The 19,776-nt window shown below is 37.2% G+C and overlaps 1 protein-coding gene across 1 annotated transcript; it reads right to left on the bottom strand.

Annotated features, from left to right (window-relative positions):
• Window positions 1-1,151: 1,151 nt before the first annotated feature.
• bcl7a (B-cell CLL/lymphoma 7A) lies at window positions 1,152-16,591 on the bottom strand. Its single transcript, XM_015376826.1, has 6 exons — window positions 16,426-16,591; window positions 12,465-12,546; window positions 12,258-12,354; window positions 12,011-12,160; window positions 5,962-6,065; window positions 1,152-3,113 (listed from the first exon to the last, which is right to left on the bottom strand). The coding sequence occupies exons 1-6, from the start codon at window positions 16,515-16,517 to the stop codon at window positions 3,039-3,041; spliced, it is 600 nt and encodes a 199-aa protein (XP_015232312.1). The 5' UTR covers window positions 16,518-16,591; the 3' UTR covers window positions 1,152-3,038.
• Window positions 16,592-19,776: the final 3,185 nt, after the last annotated feature.

Raw genomic sequence — 19,776 nt, forward strand, 5'->3', positions numbered from 1 at the left:
GATTAACAGATTTCATTCTTTTTAAGTTGGTCAATTTGCACTAAAGGAGCAAGCGTTAGTGTTGAGCTTGGAGGAATACAAATTATATAACTCAAGATGAAAAAACTATATATACTTTTTTAACAAATATAATATAAATATATATAAATGTATATATAAATATAACATTAGTGAAAAAAAAAAACTTTTTTTTTAAACAAAAAACCTAAAAAAACTACGTTTCTCTCAAAATCATTTTTGTTAGACAATTTTTCAAATCGTTTTCTTTTTCATATTTCCACTTACAAGACGTATTCTTTGTTTGCAACAATAATGGAACTACAGTCATTCCACAATTAAACAAGTAAAAATTAATTTTTAAATAAAGTATACCATTGCTGTAAAAACAACCCTGACATTTCAGTCTTCTAAACTGAGAAACAGCAAAGGTGTCTTTAGGAATATCCTAAACTTGCAGCCAAAATGTCTGCTCTTGTTTCCAATGGAGTTTAAAAATATGGATTTTTCTCAATGTTGGAACTTGTATCTATAAAAAAAAAAAAAAAAAAAAGACATTACTTAGTTTAATGCCAGATGGAGAACCAGTGAGATCTGTAATTGTGTTCTTAACTACAAGAAGCAGCTCCAGGCACTTCTATTCTATGAGGTTAAACCCTGAAGAAAATGAGCAGATAAAGGTTGTGCTGCAATGTTTACTGCTAAGTTTCAAGATTTCTGAGTAAGAATTTGTTTCAGCATTTAAACGGGGAAACTTCATCTGGTGATAATTTATAGTTTCAGTCTTTTTATAAGCCATGGCTGATAATGAACCAGTGAATAAATAGTCAAATCCATATTTTTTGTTCTAAAATGAATTTGTTTAGTTCCTGACAGACAGAGACAAAAGATTTTCATGACTTTTATTAAGAAAACAAAAACCATTGGACATGATAAAAACAAAACCAAGCACTACTGATGGAATAAATAAGTCAAACCAAACCATAAATCTGTACAAGATCTAAAGGAAAAACAAAATGGTCCCAAGGGGGAAAAAAACAACTTTTTATCATCTCACAGCTCTTTTTTTTTCTCATTTTAATTTTTACACACAGTTATGAGCAAACTATAAAACAATCGGCTCAATCAGGTGAACGCTACAACATGGGTGAGAATTTTTTTTTCTACAAACAAACCGAGCGTAAATAATGCTGTTTCTAACTGTCGATGTCAATACAATAGCATTTTAAGTTCCAGCTCTGCTGGACTGGGAATGAGGTATATGCTAATCCACCCTCTGAACAGACGACGCTCTCATTCTTTCCTCTCCATCCGTGTGAATGCTGATTGGCTGAAATCTGATTCTGGGTTGTGATGCGTAGCCCCGCGCTGTCCTGGTTCTCAGCGATTCAGTTGATCTCAATTCATCCAGGAGTGATTAAAGAAAGTAAATCTAACATGAGTGAGGTTTTTTTTTTTTTTAAATGAGAGGTCGTAGGTCTGAATCCGTACTTTAAAGTTCAAGTAAACTGCACTGATCAGCACACAGTCAGGAGCGATGCCACGCGAGTATGGATTCAGCCCACAGACAGCACCTTGAAGGAGGATTAGAGCGGAAAAAAAAAACTCGACCCTTACATTTTATCTTTAAGTTCTTTAAGTGGCGAGTGACACCAGCATAAGTGGGTCATAGAGAAGTAGTGACGCAGAGATAGAAGGTGATTAAAGGCGAGTGGTCGTAACGTGGGAAGGAAAAAAAGAAGTAAAAACAGTGATAAGATCCTGAAGAGTTTGCAGGAGCTTCAAAGAAAGAACATGATCAACTTGTGGGTAGTGTTCAATCTAATCTTAATGTGTTTATAAGAGTCAGGCGCTTCCTTGCTGCTACTTTGCATTAATCCTGAATCCCCCAAATTAATCTAACAGGTAAAACTGCCTGTTTATGCATGTATTGTGTTATAAAAACCTCCACAGTGTCGCTCTCTATCACATTAATATTTGACTCGCAACAAGGAAGCTAATATCTCCCAAATATTTCCTTAAAAAAAACAAAAAAAAACAAACATCCTAATAAGGTGGAGGTAAATATAAATAATTTGAAAAAAAAAACTAATTAGTGACAGTTATAAGGCAAAAAAAACAGAACATGGCACCAAAACTGAAGTCCAAACCTGCTTGAACTAAAACTTGTGGAAGTCGTAACAACTCAAGGCACACACCTCCAGGACACACTCGTTCCTTCTCCCAGCTGATCTCAGCGTGTACCGTCGCCTTCTCACTCTACAAACCGCCAGCTAATTCACTTTAGGAAACAGAAACATGGAGAACTTTTTCATGGATAGAGATAAAAGACTTCCACTACAGCAGCAAATCTATCTGTGATCGATTGTGACATAACCATAACAGTGCATTGACCCTCCTGAGGGAGAAAAAAGCTAAAAAATAATAATAATTAAACATTTCCTAAACAAAAGAGAACATTAGTCTAAGAGGAGGCGGCGAATCGGGAGGATTAAAGAGACGTGCCCTCCCCCCCACAGCCACTGATCTGAGATCAGGTTAGCCCCCTGAGCTAAACCGTTCGCAGTGAAATAAAAGATCTCAGAGCAGCGTCTGCGATCGGCCTCGTTCTATTCTCGCAACTCTTCTAGTCACAGAAGCAGGTTGGGGTTCGTGTTGTGGGCTGAGCTGAGCTGCCGGCGCCGCCCCCTTCCCCCGTCTGGTCCCAAACGGGATCGAAGCTTGGGTTTGGCGCTTCGCTTGGCAAACAGAAACAATGCGGAGGACTGGAAGGAAGCACGGAGGGGACCAGTGAACAGAGGTAATATCCATTCTCCCTCGGTGGCAGGAGGAGTGTTTGGGTAAAAGTGGCGACCAGGAAAGGGAGACGTCCGTTCTCCCTTCGGTTTTGGAGAGAAGGAAAACAAACAAAAAAAAAGAAATATATCTATAAGTAGAGAGCCGGTGTGTCCATTAGCCCTAAATCATCTAGAGTTAATGGGAGGAGGTACAGAGGGAGGGAGACAGGAAGATGGAGGAGAGAAAGACTCAGCCCAAAACATTTAGCTCTCCTCAAAGTCCTGAGATGAGGACTCCAGTTTGCTTTTCTTGCTGGGCGGGGACTCCTCCTGTAGATCCTGTGAGAGAGAAAAAGCATAAAAAAAACAAAAGATCAGCTTTAGCACATAGAAGTTGTTTTTAAATCCTGGTTGTAAATAAACAGAAGAGCACCACTACAGCAACAGATCCCCCCACCCTGAGGACTGATGGTTTGTCCCACTTCCATCAGGAAAAATGATTCAGAAACATAAAATCCAAAAACAGACGGACCAAGAAACATAAACACCTCATGCTAAACGTCCAGGTTCATTTGGTTCCTTAGAAGGATGGAGGAAAATGGAGTTTAATATTTAATACTTTGCGTTATCTATCAATATGTTGGAGTTCTCCTCTGAGGATCCATTTTTTTTGTCCCTATGGTTACATAACAGTGATAAGGACTCCTGATTCCTGCAGTAGTTCCGGATTTCTTCATTCATTCTGCAGGAGAGAGCCGACCTTTCAACAGAGAACAGGAAGGCTGCATGTTTTCTTCTCTAAAGCGCTCAGCCTCTGTGGGTCAGTAGTTAGCAGCTAACTGTGCTAACCTATAGTTGCATTTAAAATGTCTCCAACGGTTGTTCCATGTTTTATCACAGTTTGTCTTTACTAACTCTAAAGACGATCAGAGTCTAGGAGTCATTGATGCCGTTTCAACTAAAGCAAAGATTTATGAATTAAAGGGATGGTTTGTCACAGATTTGCCTTTTAGAGAGCAAAAATCTAATTACTTAATAAATACATATTCTAATAAAAGTCTAATAACATCACATCAAAAATGAAAGCACTCTTATTGGTTTGAATGAATAGTTTCTGAATACGTATGGGGCGGTGAACCCAATGGGAGACGCCATGTTGTGTCGCCATTTTTGATCACAGTAGCTGAAAGGGGACAAACTTGTCGGCTTTATGCGCTTTACCTGTATCTAATGTGTTGCTGGTAAAATGGAGTAGTTTAATATATATATATATATATATATATATATATATATATATATATAAAAATAAAAGAAGTGATCGAGTGAAAACATCCTCAGTACAGCTTTTATTAGGTGGAGATATTTTATGAGGAGGTGAGGCTTCAAAAAGGTTTCCGATTAGTTTAATATAAGAGTAGAGTTTAGAAACAGGGCAGTTTAGTCCAGCAACTAGTCTGACCCCCCAGCAGTGACGGCTAGTTTGAGCGTTATCCTCTAGACTGGATGAGCTCTGATCTATCAGCAATCGGCTGCTGTTATTCTTTATTAAAGTCAAACAAACAGGCGGCCATAAGCTTCTATCAGTTCTATTTTAATGGAGATTTTCCAACTGGTTCATTATTTATTTTAGCTGATATACTAAGGGTGGTTGAGCCAGTGTTCTGTCAGACTAGCATACCCATAGTCAGTACGCATGTACAAGACGTCAGATTTGCGTTTATCCCTTTAGTTTTGTACCTGGATGGGCATGTATCCCTTTAGTCATGTTAAAAAAAAAAACTATTTAAGGTCAGACAGACTTCAACAAAACACAAAAAAGTAATTAAGTTTTTTAAGTAGGTTTTTTGTACATACATACACAGGTATGGACTATAGATATACTGGTCTGACTGGGTCTGCTCATCTGACAGAACACCAGCTCTGTCTACAGATAACTAGTTTATCTACATACGCATTAAAGGTTACATACATATTTAACTATTTAAGGCATATCCTAGCAATCTTTAAATATCAAGTTTTACTGTAATTGCATCAGAAAAAAAAATGTGTAAAACAAAAGAAGGTTATTTGTAATGTTTTTAAGGCTTTTTATGAGACAGATTGCGCTTTAAAGTCCTCCTGAAGCACCATAAAAGGTGACCTCCCTCATTTGGTTTATTTTTCCTATGGCAAGCCATTTAACATAAATTCGGTTATAACACCTTTACATTCAAGATATCTCAAATTGTTTTATGACTAGACGTTTTAGCGATTTAAGATATCTCAAACTATATTTTGACTAGTCAAAATACCTATTCGAGATATCTCTAATTACATTCTGACTAGTGGAAATGACGTCAGATTTACCGTTAACTTTTATGGAGACAACAATTTAAGATATCTAGAAGGAATTACTGAATATCTGAAATACACATTTCAGATATCCACCATTAAATTACAACTAGTCATAAAGTAATTTCAAGATATCTAAATCTTTGTTTTGACTAGTCATAATTCTAATCAAAGATATCTCAAATGCCACCATAATTCAAGATATGCAGTTTTGACTAGTGAAAACTAAATTATAGATATCTTAAAAGTAAATGATGACTAGACAAAACAACTTTAAAGATATCTTGAATTGTAATTTTGACTATTCGAAATTCCTTTTAAGATATCTCTAAATGAATTAAAGATATCTTGAATTATTCAGCTTTTTCATTAACAATATCTTAAATTGACATTCTGACAAGTCAAAATGTGTTATGATCTTTTTAATGGGCTTCCAGGAGGATCATTCCTAAAAAATTCCTTACTGTCAGTTTAATGCAAAAGAGGAAAAGTTAAATCAGCGTGTGACACTTTAAATGACAAATCTGGTGTCGTAATTTGAGATATCTTGAAAGGAATTTTGACTAGGCAAAATGTAATTTAAGATATCTTGAATTATTATTCTTCCTAATCAGAATGTAAATACAGATATCTTAAATTACCATTCCAGATAGTCAAAATGTGGTTTTGTCTAGTCAAAATGTATTTATAGATATCTGGAACGTACTTGTGGATGGTCAGACGAAACCGAATTTATGTTAAAAAGGCTTGCCATAAACCATCAGCTGTTTTTCCTAGAGAGCAGAGGTAATGCCTACATACCAACGCTACACGGGTTCCTGTTTCCTCACAGGTTTGCAGACGGACGTGTTCATACCTGAGTGGCTTTGCTGTCTGAGGAATCCTTCTCCCCTGAGGACAGACTGTCTCTCTTGGCACTTTGTGCTCTCTCTGAGGTCTCTGATGAGGCGACGGTCTTCCCTGAAATCACAGTGCAGAGAAATCAGACAAGCTGCTCACTTCTCTACCAAAAAACAGACAAAAAAAATCATCATTCTGGTTGTTTTGTGACCCCTTTTCTTACACTCTAGTGGCCTCATGTGGCTATAAGGAGTAACTACATGATCTACAAGTCAGTTTTCTTTGCTTATTGATTAAAAGCTGAACAGATCTAGCAGACATAGAAGCTGAGAAAAGCTAAACTAAATCTGTTCCTCTATAAGATCACATTGCATTTAAATAGAAACTAATAAAACAGACATTTGAGCCTCAGCGTTCCTGGTGGTTTTCCTTTCTCTTTAAATTCCTTAATGTTTCTGCTGCTATACTAAAATAAACTACCCAGCTGTCTGGTTTAATAGTTGAATAAAAAAATCAGAGATAAGGAGGTGGTCCTGATGTGGGGGAAGGGTCCTGGGTCACAAACAGAAATAGGAACAAAACAATTTGAAATTTTAGCGGCAGAAAGTTGTGAAGCAAATGTACATAATATTTCCCAAAGTCTTGGGACACAGCCAGATCAATGAATCTCTTCCATGCCTGCATATTTATACAGGGAACAGGGATCCATCAACAAAGTGGACATTATAGATTGAGAAGTGATTATTAATGAGCTATTTTCAGCTTCCAGAACTATATTATAGGATCATCGATCTTTTTCATTCATTCAACTAATCTGCATGTTTTCCCCAAAATCCATGTTCTTCACTTCTTAAAAGGTTGAGAGAGAGAAAGAGACAGGAAGTGACTGCTGTGACCTGCTTAGCTCCTTCAGAGCAGCGCCTGAAACACTCCTCATTGGAGTTAAAGATGATCAAAGCAAAGAATCCAGTTTAACAAGGGGAAAAAAAAACTTTTTCCTAAAAATTACATCTAGAAACATAACCGGATTTGCTCCATATTTCATTAAGAGCCAAGCGACCAAGCAGTCGTATCAAAGCATATTGACCAGGCTAAAGTGGCCTGTAGGAAACTACAGCTACATGATGACGTTTTCAGCAGAAAGTCTAAGCAGATGTTCAGAGCTAAATGAGAAAGCTGTGAGGAAAGAGCCAACTAAGTGGATAATTAGGTATCTAAATCAAGTCACTAAATGTGAAAACATTAAAGACTTGTATTTATTCCTTGTAGATAGAGCAATAAATCAGCCGGAAGATATTTCTGACCAATACTGGCATTTATTACCTTCACCAAGGAGGCCTTTGCTTTTCAGAGAGTCTCTCTGTGTGTACAGGACAGCATGAACAGCTATGGACGGATTTTAATGAGATTTTCATTAGATGTGTCCCTAAAGCTATTAAGCAATGAGTTAAACTTTGGTGATGATCCAGATCCTAATCTGGATACAATGATTTTTTTAAGTTTCTGGATATTTGGCGGAACAAGCAGTTCTCAGTTAAACCAGAGGGTGGCAGTAATGACTGCTGACAGCATCAGACTCAAAGGCTACGTTCTCACTGCAGGCCTTGATGCTCAATTCCGATTTTTTTTGGAAATCCGATTTTTTTTATGTTGCCGTTCATATTTCCAAGTATATGCGACATGTATGTGATCTCCTATGTAAACTGCAGTCATAGAATGCAAGTTAGAGGACGCAATGACGTCACAGGTCCGCGTGCTCTTTTTTTCCGGAAGTAAACATGGATGGTAGTGCTGGCGTGCATCTAGCGGTCTTTTGCAACAAAAAAACCCACAATCTTTTCAATATGTTTAAACATAAATACTGTTCTCCGCATCATCATCTGCCATGGTTGGTGTTTTTCTTGCCGCTTTTGTGTAGCAAGACGCAGAATAGTGACCTTTGTCGGGTATTAATGGCGTTCAGGTTGGATGAATGCGACCTGGCCGTTCAGACGCAGGTCGCATTTGAAAAGATCAGATTCGTATCGGATTCAGGACCACATAGCTAAGCGGTCTGGGTCGGATTGAAAAAAAATTGGATCTGTGTTGTTCAGACTGTCACGAAAAGATCAGATCCAGGGAAAAAAAAAAATTTTAAAAATCGCATTTGGGTCACTTCAGGCTGCAGTGTGAACGTAGCCAAAAAAAAACCCTAAGGTACTTTACTGAAGACAAAAACACAATAAAAAAGGGAACATTGTTGGTTTGTTAGCAGGATCAATGGAAAACTTATGAATGGATTTTATGGAAATGTTTTCCCAGAGGTTTGCCTCATGCCAAGGAACAATTAGTTTAATATGGAAATGATCCAGATTATATGTGAGTTTTAGCTTTAGCTGCTGCTTGGTGAAGTTTTGCGCTCTCCGAATGCTTTTCTAGTTATCTTTGTATCAGCTGATACTTTCACATGTCGACCAATTCATTGGTGCATTTAGCTGCCATGCCTTAGATCAATGTTAATTAAGACAATTTTAACATTTGGTCACTCCATGTTTATAATGTAAATGAAGAAAGAAGAAGTAATACGGGATCATAGAATCGGCCTGAAAATATCAGCAGCACATATCAGGGATTGGTTAGAAAAAATAAATAAACCAGTATTGGCTTTAAAAAACCCGTATCAGTTGATCTTTGTTATAAACTCCTGCAAACATGTAACCTCAAACGTTTTATCTCTTACCTTCTATGCTTTGGAAATGAAAGCGTAGAAGGTAGAAATCACAGATTAACAGCTATACAAAAGTAGAAATACAAGTTTTTACTGAAAAATATCTTTTAAATAGCTTTTTGATTTGAGCCTTTACTTTTTAAACATGGTTTGATAAGCTGACTGACACCTCAGTAGCTCGACTTTCTCACAGCGTTTTTTTTGAAAATGGCCGAGGGTGGTAAGAAAAAAAGCGTTCACGAAGTGTAGGAGAAGAAAAGAAGAGGCAGATATATCCCAGAATGCTTTGCACGGAGAGTTCTCCTCGGAAAGCATTATGGTATTTGTGGTCACAGCGGACCTCTGTCACTACCCGACAGTGGCGACTAATAACAAAGATGGCGCAGGCACCGCGCAGTGGAGGAGCAGTTACTTGAATAACGGGAAGCAAAAAGGAGTGATCATCTGTCCAAACGGTCAGTTAATTGAGTTCACTATAAAGTCCACTATATAATCCCCGCTGTATAGCGATTGACGAGCTATAAGAACAGCAAATTTTAAACAGATCGTGCACAAGGAGAAATGGGCTCGTGCATGCTCTCGCACGCGTATCCTCTCCGAAACGGGTACAGGGTTGTGCATTGGCATTTTTTTTTTTAAAGTGGAGACGGCGGGTCTTTTAAAAATTAGCGAAAATCCTCCAATATATCTTCAAGTATGAGCAGAAAAGAGCTGCAGTTCAGAGTTTGGCCACATGTGGCAGTATCATTAGAAAACGCTCAATGCCTCCTTAATTAACTAAATTACAAATACCATTCTACAACCTCTAAATTTTTTATTGGTTCTTATCTTTGCAAAGTAGTTTCATTTCTAACTTGTTTTCATAACTTCCAAACTTTTTTCCCTAACAGGTAAAACATGCATGACAGGAGTTGACAACATGGAACAAACGACTAAATTAGATTTTTGAAAATCCAATACCAAAAACGGCCAGAAGAGGGCAAAAGTGCATCTATATCTAGTGTGAATGAAGGCGGATTTACTCTAAAAACCAGGTCATCTGCATGTATGTTGCAGTTAACGCAGATGTGCCTCCGCCCCTCCTGCAGACACTTTGGTGCACCTTTCCAAAATTGTAGGTGACCGCAGACAGGAGGTCTCTGATTGGTCAAATCTACATCCGCTCTACACTATGCGCATTTCCTGTTTGGTACCTTACCTGCTTTTTTTGTTTGTATGACCGCCATTGTGGAAAACGACTCGTAAAGCTAGAAGAGCGATGTGCACGAGAACGCTGGGACCCTTTTTCCACCTGGATCCCCGCTCTTTTTCGCCCTCGTGTCCCTCCATTGACGCACAAACTTGCCCCCACTTCCTCACCGCCTCGGCCGTATCAAGACCCACAGCTAGTTCCTGATTGTCTATCCTCTTGCGTTGTGGTGTGGAATAACATAGCGCAGACCACGCTTTAATATTCAGCAAAAATATCTGCCTCTTACCTGCGACACACTTTTGAGGGAGTATAACCACGCTGTGAGAGGTCATGTTCGTTGAGGAAAGCACAAACCCTTATTTTTGACGCGCATACACGGTCAGTTAATGATGCTGGTAAATTGTTGCCATAGCTCCTGGCAAACGTATGCAGGAACGCACAAACAGCACCCTCCCCCTTCTTCTTTTGTTTGGCTAATACAGTTAGTTCCAGAGAGCTCCTTCGCTAATATTGGCTGACAATGCAAGAGGGATTTCGATTGACTTTTTAAAATGTATTTACGGTTAATTTATTTGATTTCTTTTATCGCTAATGGCGGGAATACTTTAATCCACGAGAACAAGAACCTCCCTGAAGGAGTAATCCCAAGGGATAAATAAAGTTGAGTTTAAGTCTAAGTCTATACAATACAATATTAACTATAATTATACCTCATATAAAGCTCTACGTTTTAGGTGTTTTTTTAGAGCACTATAATACCTGCATTAACCTAATGAAGCCTCTTTTGGAGCAGCAGGATATTAAAGGAATCATCATCAACCAGAAATTTGACTTTATGCTAAATCATGTGTTGGGATTTCATTAAAATCTGCAAGAAAATCCAGAGTCTGAAAGTGATACTCTCTCCAGGAAGCCTGTTCAGATCCTCCTTGATTAAAGTCATCCCTGCTGAGATGCCAACATTAGCCTGCCTTGCTATCATCTCCTGCATCTCTATTCCACTAAAAAGAAGTGATTCCAACAACCGCTGCCTCCTCTGCAGGCAGTCAGTAAATGTTGCTGCATTTCTAACTTTTCACTTAATATGAAAGAGACCAGGAAATGATGATAAACGGCCCACAGCTAACTGCTAATGATGCTAACACCACACCCACAAAACACACGTCAAATTCTTATGCGTGCGAAAAAAAGTAGTCTAAAAAGTGGTCAGAATGAGCCCTATTTCTTTTTTTTTTTTCTGGTAAAGATGATTAAACATGAATTTAAAGAATTTTATAAGCGTTGTATATGAAAAACAGCAAACGGACCAAATATCTGACTAAAACATGTTTGCATGCATGGGATCATTTGGTGTGCTTTTGTTGTGAAGGCTAAGGCAGAAAAGTTGGCAGTTAAATGCTGTGGGGGTCATTGTAGCCACAGGTGTGCAGTACATTTAAAGAGGAAGTGGTTGTTTCAGCTTGAGTGAGACCGAATCGACGAAAAACACAAACAGGAGGTTGTTCATGCTCCGCCTGATTTCATCTTTACATCCGTCCTGCTCTGGGGGACGGGTCTTTGGCTCTTCACAACCACTATTGAGCATTTTTCCTTTGGATAAACTTTACATGCTCAAGTGCACTCTCAAAAACAACTACAGGTGCTTGGCTCCAGGAACTTAGAGATTCCTCTCCATACAGAAAGCCAATATTCTTATCTTCAGCTACCACAGTATACATGTCAAATTAAATTATACTACTTATACTTCAGCGATAGTATCAATGTGCTACTTTACTGTATCTCTTGTACCATATCCGTTGGTTGTGCTGTTCTTTTCACATCTCCTTGCAGGTGATGAAGAAGATTGAAGATGTTTTATCATCGTCTCCCTTTTATCTCCTCTTTCTTTCATCTTTTCTCCTTTTTCCTGTTTTTCCTTTCCTGTTCTACTTACATTGCGGTGTCCATATAATATCTAATACACCCTGCATAATAATAATAAACTATTTATATGCATAAATCAAGAGGAACACTATGGCAATAGCCGTACAGCTCCTGAAAGAAAAATCTGTTGGGCTCTTTTTGGCATCAAGACAATTATTCTTATTGCCACATCGCCAGACAGGACAATGAAAATAAATAAATAAATCATGGCCAGCCTGCTTTTTAGTTTGTGTTTGGTCTGACCTCTCTTGCTGTCTGGGCTCTGGTCGGTCTTGGCCTCGCCGTTGTCACGGTGAGATGCGGCGTTAGACTCCGGGGCGGGGCTGGTGCTACAGCTGTTCTCCTGTTTCACTGGAGACGAGTCGGCGATGGAGCTCTGGTTGCTGTTGTCATCTGGAAAAAGGGAGATTGAGAGTCTGTGACTCAGAAAACACTATAAACACGACTGAAGACGTCTTTAATTGGAGGGAAAACGTCTATAAAAACCCACCATGCATGTCCATCATCCCTGGAGAGGAGCTGTTCTCTGGCGTCGTCAACTCTGAGCCGTATTTATCATCTTTGCCTTTCTTCTTATTTTTGTTCTTCTAAACCACAGGAGGGACAAACGGCATTTGAAAGAGGGAAAAAAAAGATGTTTTTTTAGTAAGAAACAGTTAATTCAGAGTGACAGAGCAGATTAAAGTTCTGGACTCACGTCGTCTGATTTTGGCTCCGTCACCGGCACCCACTTGTAGATGCGAAGGGACGTGTCTCCAACCGTCACCCATTTCTTCTCCCTGAGCAGGAAAGACAGAAAAGCAGATTAAAACGGGTCGTCTGGTGAAAAAAAGACTTAATAAGGAAGTTTTACTGAAATAATTATTTAAAAAAAACTTGTTAGGTTTAAATTTGGAAAAATAAAGCTTTTCTGGGAAATATTTTGGTCTCTGCTTTGAGAAACGGCTGGTTTCTGAGAAGTTCTGAGAAAATGTCATGAATATTAACGTTCCCAATGATGAAAAGGAACAATTCAGTAGATGATGCACTTTCTGATCAAGTTAACATTTTGTTTTAGAGCAAACAAAAAATAAAACAACATTAGTGGGGAGTACAAACTGTTAAAAATAAATAATTTAGTATTTTTCATTAACAAAAAACTAAAGGACCATCTCTTATATTAAGTTCTACGGTAGTATGGCCTTTTCTGTATAAAATGAAATATAAACATACATATTTGTAGATTAGGGTTCACAGTATTTTGACTGATCACCGATCTTCAAAAAACAGGGTTCTGATTTTAACAGACATCCATTTTTTCTTGTATAAATAAGATTTTCCTTCATAATATGCCATCAATGTTTCATCAATGATCTTACTGAAAAATATTGAATATCTGTGAAATAATATACTCTGGTTTTAACAGGATTAACAATGACTGATGACCTTTGCAGAGGAGGATAAATGTCAGCCGATCCCCCAAAATTAAGGAAATTGGGGCCCATCAATAAACGCCCACACTACATGTTACATATTTTCTCTTTACCAAACAAACACCAAAATAACGCTACAAAGATGCCATCCAGTGTCTGTTGGTAGGTGTGGATGGATGAGCGTTATTATGATCACCTACATTAGAAATACCACTTTATAAAATTAACTTAAAAATGTATTTATACCATATTTGATTTGTTTTTGTGCTTTTACTGTTATTTATATTCTAATGCTCTTTAACAAGAGCTATTTATTTAGCATATAAAAAAACCCTGACATCAATTTTTTTCTTCTTTGTAAGGATAAGAACATATTAACAAACAGATAAATTGGTTGTATTAACTGATAGGCAATGGTGTAAATATCAGTCAGACAGCAGTTGCTTAAGGGCCCACGACCTCTTTGAGGCCCCATCACTGACACATGGTGGCCCCCCAACATAATTGTAGATAAGGACGTGTCTTTCTAGATGTAATGGAGCGAAAACTTCCTCTTAAATCCACCTGATACTAAAGTGACTGACCCCACTGGACCGCATTTATACCGTAACAGATGATGGTGAGCCGTTTAAACACGACACCAATAGCAAAGCAGACAGTGGCACTTTTAATTACTACTTTAATAATTGTGTATAGTTCATTAGTTGGCAACAAAATACACTCATATAATATGTTTCAAACCGCAATAAAGATCTTAAAAGAACAATGTATTTGATTTTTTATACTACGACTTGGAATTATGGGTAATCCAGAGCGTAGATTAAAACCATAACCGTTATGACAATGTGTTAGCGACGATGGATAGCAAAAAGAGGTACTTAAGAGGATTCCAGAAAAGAAAAAGGAAAGAAGAGCTGCTGGAAGAACGGAAAAAAACTTCCAAAAATAAACACGTTCTTTTAAAGAACCGAAGAGGGAGAGGAGGACGTTGCTGCTGTAGTGAGTGAAGATTGCGATCAGGAGATGAATGGTGAGAGCGTGGGTGAGGAGGGGGGCTGTGAAGCTGAATGTAGCTCCATGGCTTGTTGTGCTAATATACTAAAGTACAGTATATCCATGTGTAGTGAAGGTGAAGAATGAAGAAGTGTTTATGTATGGGGGCACGTTTCAGGTCGGTTGTCTGCGGCGGCGGTTCAATAAGCATCTGAAATGAGTTTTTGGAACTTGGGATGTCTGTAACATGTATTGGTGCTCTGTCACCAATTGTTCCATTCAAGGTGCACACTCACCATTTTTCCGTGTGTGACGTGTGATCATAACTACTGAGAATTGCATAATTGTATCTTCTTGGCCGATTTATGGAACCGTCGCCATATCCTGAACCTTTATCAGTGTTGTACTTCATATGGAGCCAACCCAGATAATGTTGCTTACGGGCCTATTGTTGTGTCGTTGCTGATACGGATAATATTTGGACATCAGACCAAATGCTCGCTGATATGTCCTGCTAGTTCTTTAGGCAGATATTGCTTTCCCTTCTCCAATGATAAAAATGATGAAAGCAAACATCTAACAACTCTAAACTTAGAAACTTTTTTCAACAAATCAAAGAAAACAGTGACTTTAAATAATTCCAAAGAATGGCCTCTGAATGAAATACTGAAATTAAAGATTCATATATACAGCAGTTGATACCAAAAAAAAAATGTTTGCAGCCAGCTTACTGGCAGTGTGCAGCAACATATAAGGAAGAAGCCGTCTCTAAAATCTTATAGATAACAAAATATTTAGTCAAAAATAACAATAACTACCTGTTTCCTAATTGTTTAAAATGTATATAAACATGTAGCTTTTATTTAAAAATAAAAAACAAAACAGCAAAAGGAAAAATCTGGATGTTTTCAACATACTTGTTCCCTTCTGGGAAACCCTAAAAAAAAGTTTAAAAGGGACACAAAATTCAAATTATAATAATTAAATTTACTGTAAAGTATCCTATCACATTTGATTTTTATTTTGTACAACTAGAATATAAAAGCTAGAATAAAACCAAACTTTTTTCTGTTTAAAGAGAACAGAATGCGATTTTTCTGATAAAAAAAAAAAAAAAAGATAACATTGATAAAAAATATCAGCCCATTCCTAGTAAAATCATTTTGCAGCCAGCTTACTGGAAGTGTGCAGCACCAAATTTTAGTGGTTATAAAACCTCTAAAATCTTCTAGAAACTATAATATTCAATATAACCAGTAATGACACTAACCAATCAATGCCCAATTGTTAGATTAATATTGAAATTAACGTGGCTTTAATTAAAAAAGGAAGAAAATTCATAAGTTAAAAACAAAAACTTTAAAAAAGTGAAAGGAAACATCTGGATGTTTTTGACTGATTCTTTCCCTCCAGGGAAAAAAACGAAAATTAAAGAGATTTCAAATTTATATTATAAAATAAAATAATAATATTAATCTTAGATGATATTTAATGTTTTGCGAACACAGAATATTAAAGTTCAAATGAAACCAAACTTCTTCCTTTGACCCGGAGACGTTTGATTAATCTGAATTAATCCAGATTATTTGTGACCCCGCGCGCAGTTAAACATCTTCATCCATAAACATCATGTCCTCGCAAAAACACGCGTTTCTTTTCCGTTTCTACCGAGCAGATTAATGTGATTAATTGTGGTGTAAAACAGATAAAGACTGAGTCACTGGCTGTTCAGCCATGCAGCCTACTTCCCTCTCCCAACCCCCACCGTGTCTCATTCTCCGGCAGACCTAAAGGGCGACTCAAAGCGCTTAATTTAAAACTCCTGGCGGACTAAAGTGCTCTGACTCCGGAGCTCCGGCCTCTAAATGTGCCCCAGCGGCCGGACTGGTCGGGTTTTTAGCCGCCAGCGGCTCCAGGCTCGACCAGCAATGGCTTCATGTGACCGCAGCGAAATGGCTTCTAGGTTCAACCCTTTTTTTTTTTTTTTTTGCCGTTAAAATCAGCGGAAAAACACCGGCTACAAGCTGTCTGCTTTCCGCGGGCAGCCTCCTAAAGCCGCGGGGAGGAAGGAGCTCCTCACCGGGGCGCTCCGCTAGCACCTGAGCCGGTAGTTGATCTGCTGAGAGAGAAAATCTGCCCTTTATCTTTCTATTTCATCCCTCTCTCTGTCTCGCTCCTTCCCTCTCCTCCCCCAACAAGCCTTTTCTCCTGTTAGATAACGAAGCCTGCACTTTTCTAGCTTCTTCTTCTTACCATTTTCGTACTTTCTCAATAGCGGCCATAACCCTCTTGATGTCATCTTTGGCCCTGCTCCGGGTCTCCGCTCGGACCGACCTGCCCGACATTGCCGCGGTGGGGATAATATTTTTAAAGCTCACCGGCAGTTCAGACACAATGCAAACAGTAGAGCGCACAGAGGAGCCAGTGCGCATGCGCGGGAAGGAGGGGGGAAGGGAGGGGGGCTGCCGGCTGCAGCTGCACTGAGCAGAGAGTCTGCCTGCTGAGCTGAGAGCAGAACAAAGAGTTCAGCTGAAAACTGATCACAGCGTCCATGAAGCGCAGAAAACTGGGAGGGTGTTTCACTAAAACCATGTCTGCAGTGTGATGAGATTAAAATAGGATTTTATGTCACTGCTCATTTATTTATATGAGCAGGGGCCCATACTGGGGCCCCAGCACATAACTCAAAACCAGGAACCTAATCCAAGAAAAGAGAGAGAAAAAAACTCTTTTCTTTTTAATTTTTGTCTTTTCTGGCTTGCTTTCTTTCTTTCCTTCTTTATGTCTTTTGAAATTGTGTTCTTTTTAAAAAAAAAAAAAATGTATTTGTTATTTTTTTTATTTTTTTTATTATAATATTATTTATATTATTATATTATAATTACCGTAATGTTTAAAAATAAAATTGTGTCCTTTTTTCATTTTTTTATTTTATATCTATTTATTATTTTTTATTTATTTTTTGTTTTCTTTTTCTTATATTATTAATATTATATCATAATAAATAAAAAATGAAATTGTGTCCTTCCTTATTTATAATTTTCTTTTATTTATTGTTTATTTTCTTTTTATTATATGATTTATATTTTTATATCATAATTTATAAAAAATGAAATTGTCATTTAAAAAAATAATTTATTTTTTATTTATTTATGTTTTATTTTCTTTTATTATAGCATTATTTACATTATATTATGATTACTAAAATAAAATTGTGTTTATTTTTTATTTTATTATTTTATTTTCTTTTATTTATTCATTTTTTATTTTCTTTTTATATTATTTATATTGTGATATCATAATTAATAAAGAAAAATAAAAGAATTTAATTGTGTCCTTCCTTTCAATTCTTCATGGTAGACCTTACAGGTTTGTTGGTTCTTTATTAATTTACTTATTTCGATTCAGTTTATTTATATAGCGCCAATTCACAACACATCATGGCACTTTACAAAGACAATTCAATCAGATCATCCAGTCAGATTGGTTAAAAGTTTTCTAAGGGAAACCTGCTGATTGCATCGACAGTTTGGCTCTTCAGCGATCTCTCACACCAATCATGCTTGTAGCGACAGTGGAGAGGAAAACTCCCTTTTAACAGGAAGAAACCTCCAGCAGAACCAGGCTCAGTCTGAGCGGCCATCTGCAGAGGCCAACTGGGGTTCAAGGAGACAGAAGCAGACATAGAAAAAGAAGCAGAGATACAAAGGGCAACCCGTCCAGGAAACACACAGCCAGGCAGACGAGATCTGCACCAATTCTGCCAGGCACAGTAAAGGAAAACAGAAACACACTGAAAACAGGCTGAGCTCCAACATCTACAAACAAAGGTTTTGATGGCAGCAGCACAGCTGATATTTCTCTCCAGGATGGAGTCACAGCCAATCAGTAAAGACCAGATGAAGCTACTATGATGAGAAAAAGCAAAGAGAGCATAATGTTATATGTGGAACTCACTAAATACTGCAGAATGGGAGACTATATAGGATGATAGAGTGATAAAAAGTGGTTCCTATATCCTCCAGCAGTCTAAGTCTATAGCAGCATAATTATAGAGATAACTCAACGAAGTTTTAAGCCTAGCCTTAAGTAGACAGGGTGTCTGGCTCACGGTTGGGCCCTTGAAATAAGATAAATGTATATAATATGCTTAAGATTAGTTATTTATATATGTTCTTCGTTTTCAGAAAAAAAATTCACTTCCTTTTAGTTCATTTTTTTTGCTGTGAAAATCTTTATAGGTCAAAACCTAAGAAAATTAATACTTTGATGAGGCAGGATTTCCCAAAGTTCTTCACACTGTCATGGTACCTTCAAATTATATTATGATAGCTTAAATTCCTTATTGATTTGTGTCTTTTACCTGTTTGTTGTGATTTTTGATTGTCTTAAGTCTTAATTTCAGAATCGTTTTACATATATTTTAAGATCATTAGATATTTACCTACTTTCTTCTTACTTTGCACATCACTTGTTCCTTTCTTCTTGCTGTCCAATCATTTACCTTATCTTTCTTTTATTAAGGTAAACTTAGAAATATCAATCCATTTTCTGAAAGCTGTTTATATATTAAACACATTTCATGTGCACAAAAACCTCAATACTTTGCATAAAAAAATTAACATTAACACTAAGAGTTGTAAAATAGCAATAAAGAAAATAATACACATGAAATAAAGGTTACAGTGCATAGTAATGGAAAAAGTCATAGTTTTGACTAAAAGCTGTTTAGAGTTTTGACATATTCAGGGAGTTTTTGCTACCAATGGGGAGCATAAAAGCTCAATGCTGTCTCACCATGTTTGGTTCCAGCTCTGGACACAGAAATTAGACACAATCCTAATGAAAGGGGTTGTTTCATTAATGGTGGACCAGGACAGCAGAGATTTATATTGTCCCTTTACCATTCAAAGACTTTTTAAACCAACGACAGTATTTGAAAAATATTTTCAGTGAGAAGTATTCAGAGTATTCAATAAAACTCCAGTGAAAACAGTATTCAGAGAAAGCCAGGGTATAGATCATAGTCTTATTGCGGACTCTGGGAGCAGCATTTTGAACAAACTGCAGCTGTTTAAATGGATTTCTCTAGGAGACCAACGCAAATGGCATTAATGGAGCAGCAGATAAGGCACAGACAAAGACAACAAAGAAACAGCAAATTCATTTCAAATTGAATTAAAAAAAACACATCATTAATCCCAAATGGAAGTTTAATGTTGCAGTAACTCATGGGCAGTTTTCTATGTCAAATAAAAGCATTACTAAGTTGTTGCTTTTTTTTAAGTCCTGATAAGATATCAGTCCTTTAATGCACAATATGTTGTTCAGGTTATTACATTCTGCTAATTTTTATTTTATATTACTTCTAATTATGGATTGTGCCAATTAAAACAGAAGAGTTAACATAAAAAAAGAAGAAAAAAAACAGAAAGAACGAGAGAGACGCCGCCCTCTGGTGGTGAAAATTGATTACTGCAGGATGTAGCTCCAATGAACTACAAAGAATCACAATATTTACGCGTCTTATAGGCTTTTCTTTACATTCAAAGTAATTGTCAAATGCTAGCTCCAAATGTTATGTTGCTTTTCAATTGTTTTTAC

This window comes from Cyprinodon variegatus, unplaced genomic scaffold, assembly GCF_000732505.1.
Source record: "Cyprinodon variegatus isolate N-32 unplaced genomic scaffold, C_variegatus-1.0 Scaffold142, whole genome shotgun sequence".
Taxonomy (NCBI): domain Eukaryota; kingdom Metazoa; phylum Chordata; class Actinopteri; order Cyprinodontiformes; family Cyprinodontidae; genus Cyprinodon; species Cyprinodon variegatus.

Coding starts and splice junctions, on each gene's coding strand:
- bcl7a (XM_015376826.1), bottom strand. CDS start 16,517: ATGTCGGGCAGGTCGGTCCGAGCGGAGACCCGGAGCAGGGCCAAAGAT. Junction 12,355..12,464: donor CGGAGCCAAAATCAGACGAC/GTGAGTCCAGAA, acceptor CCTGTGGTTTAG/AAGAACAAAAATAAGAAGAA. Junction 12,161..12,257: donor AGGGATGATGGACATGCATG/GTGGGTTTTTAT, acceptor CCCTTTTTCCAG/ATGACAACAGCAACCAGAGC.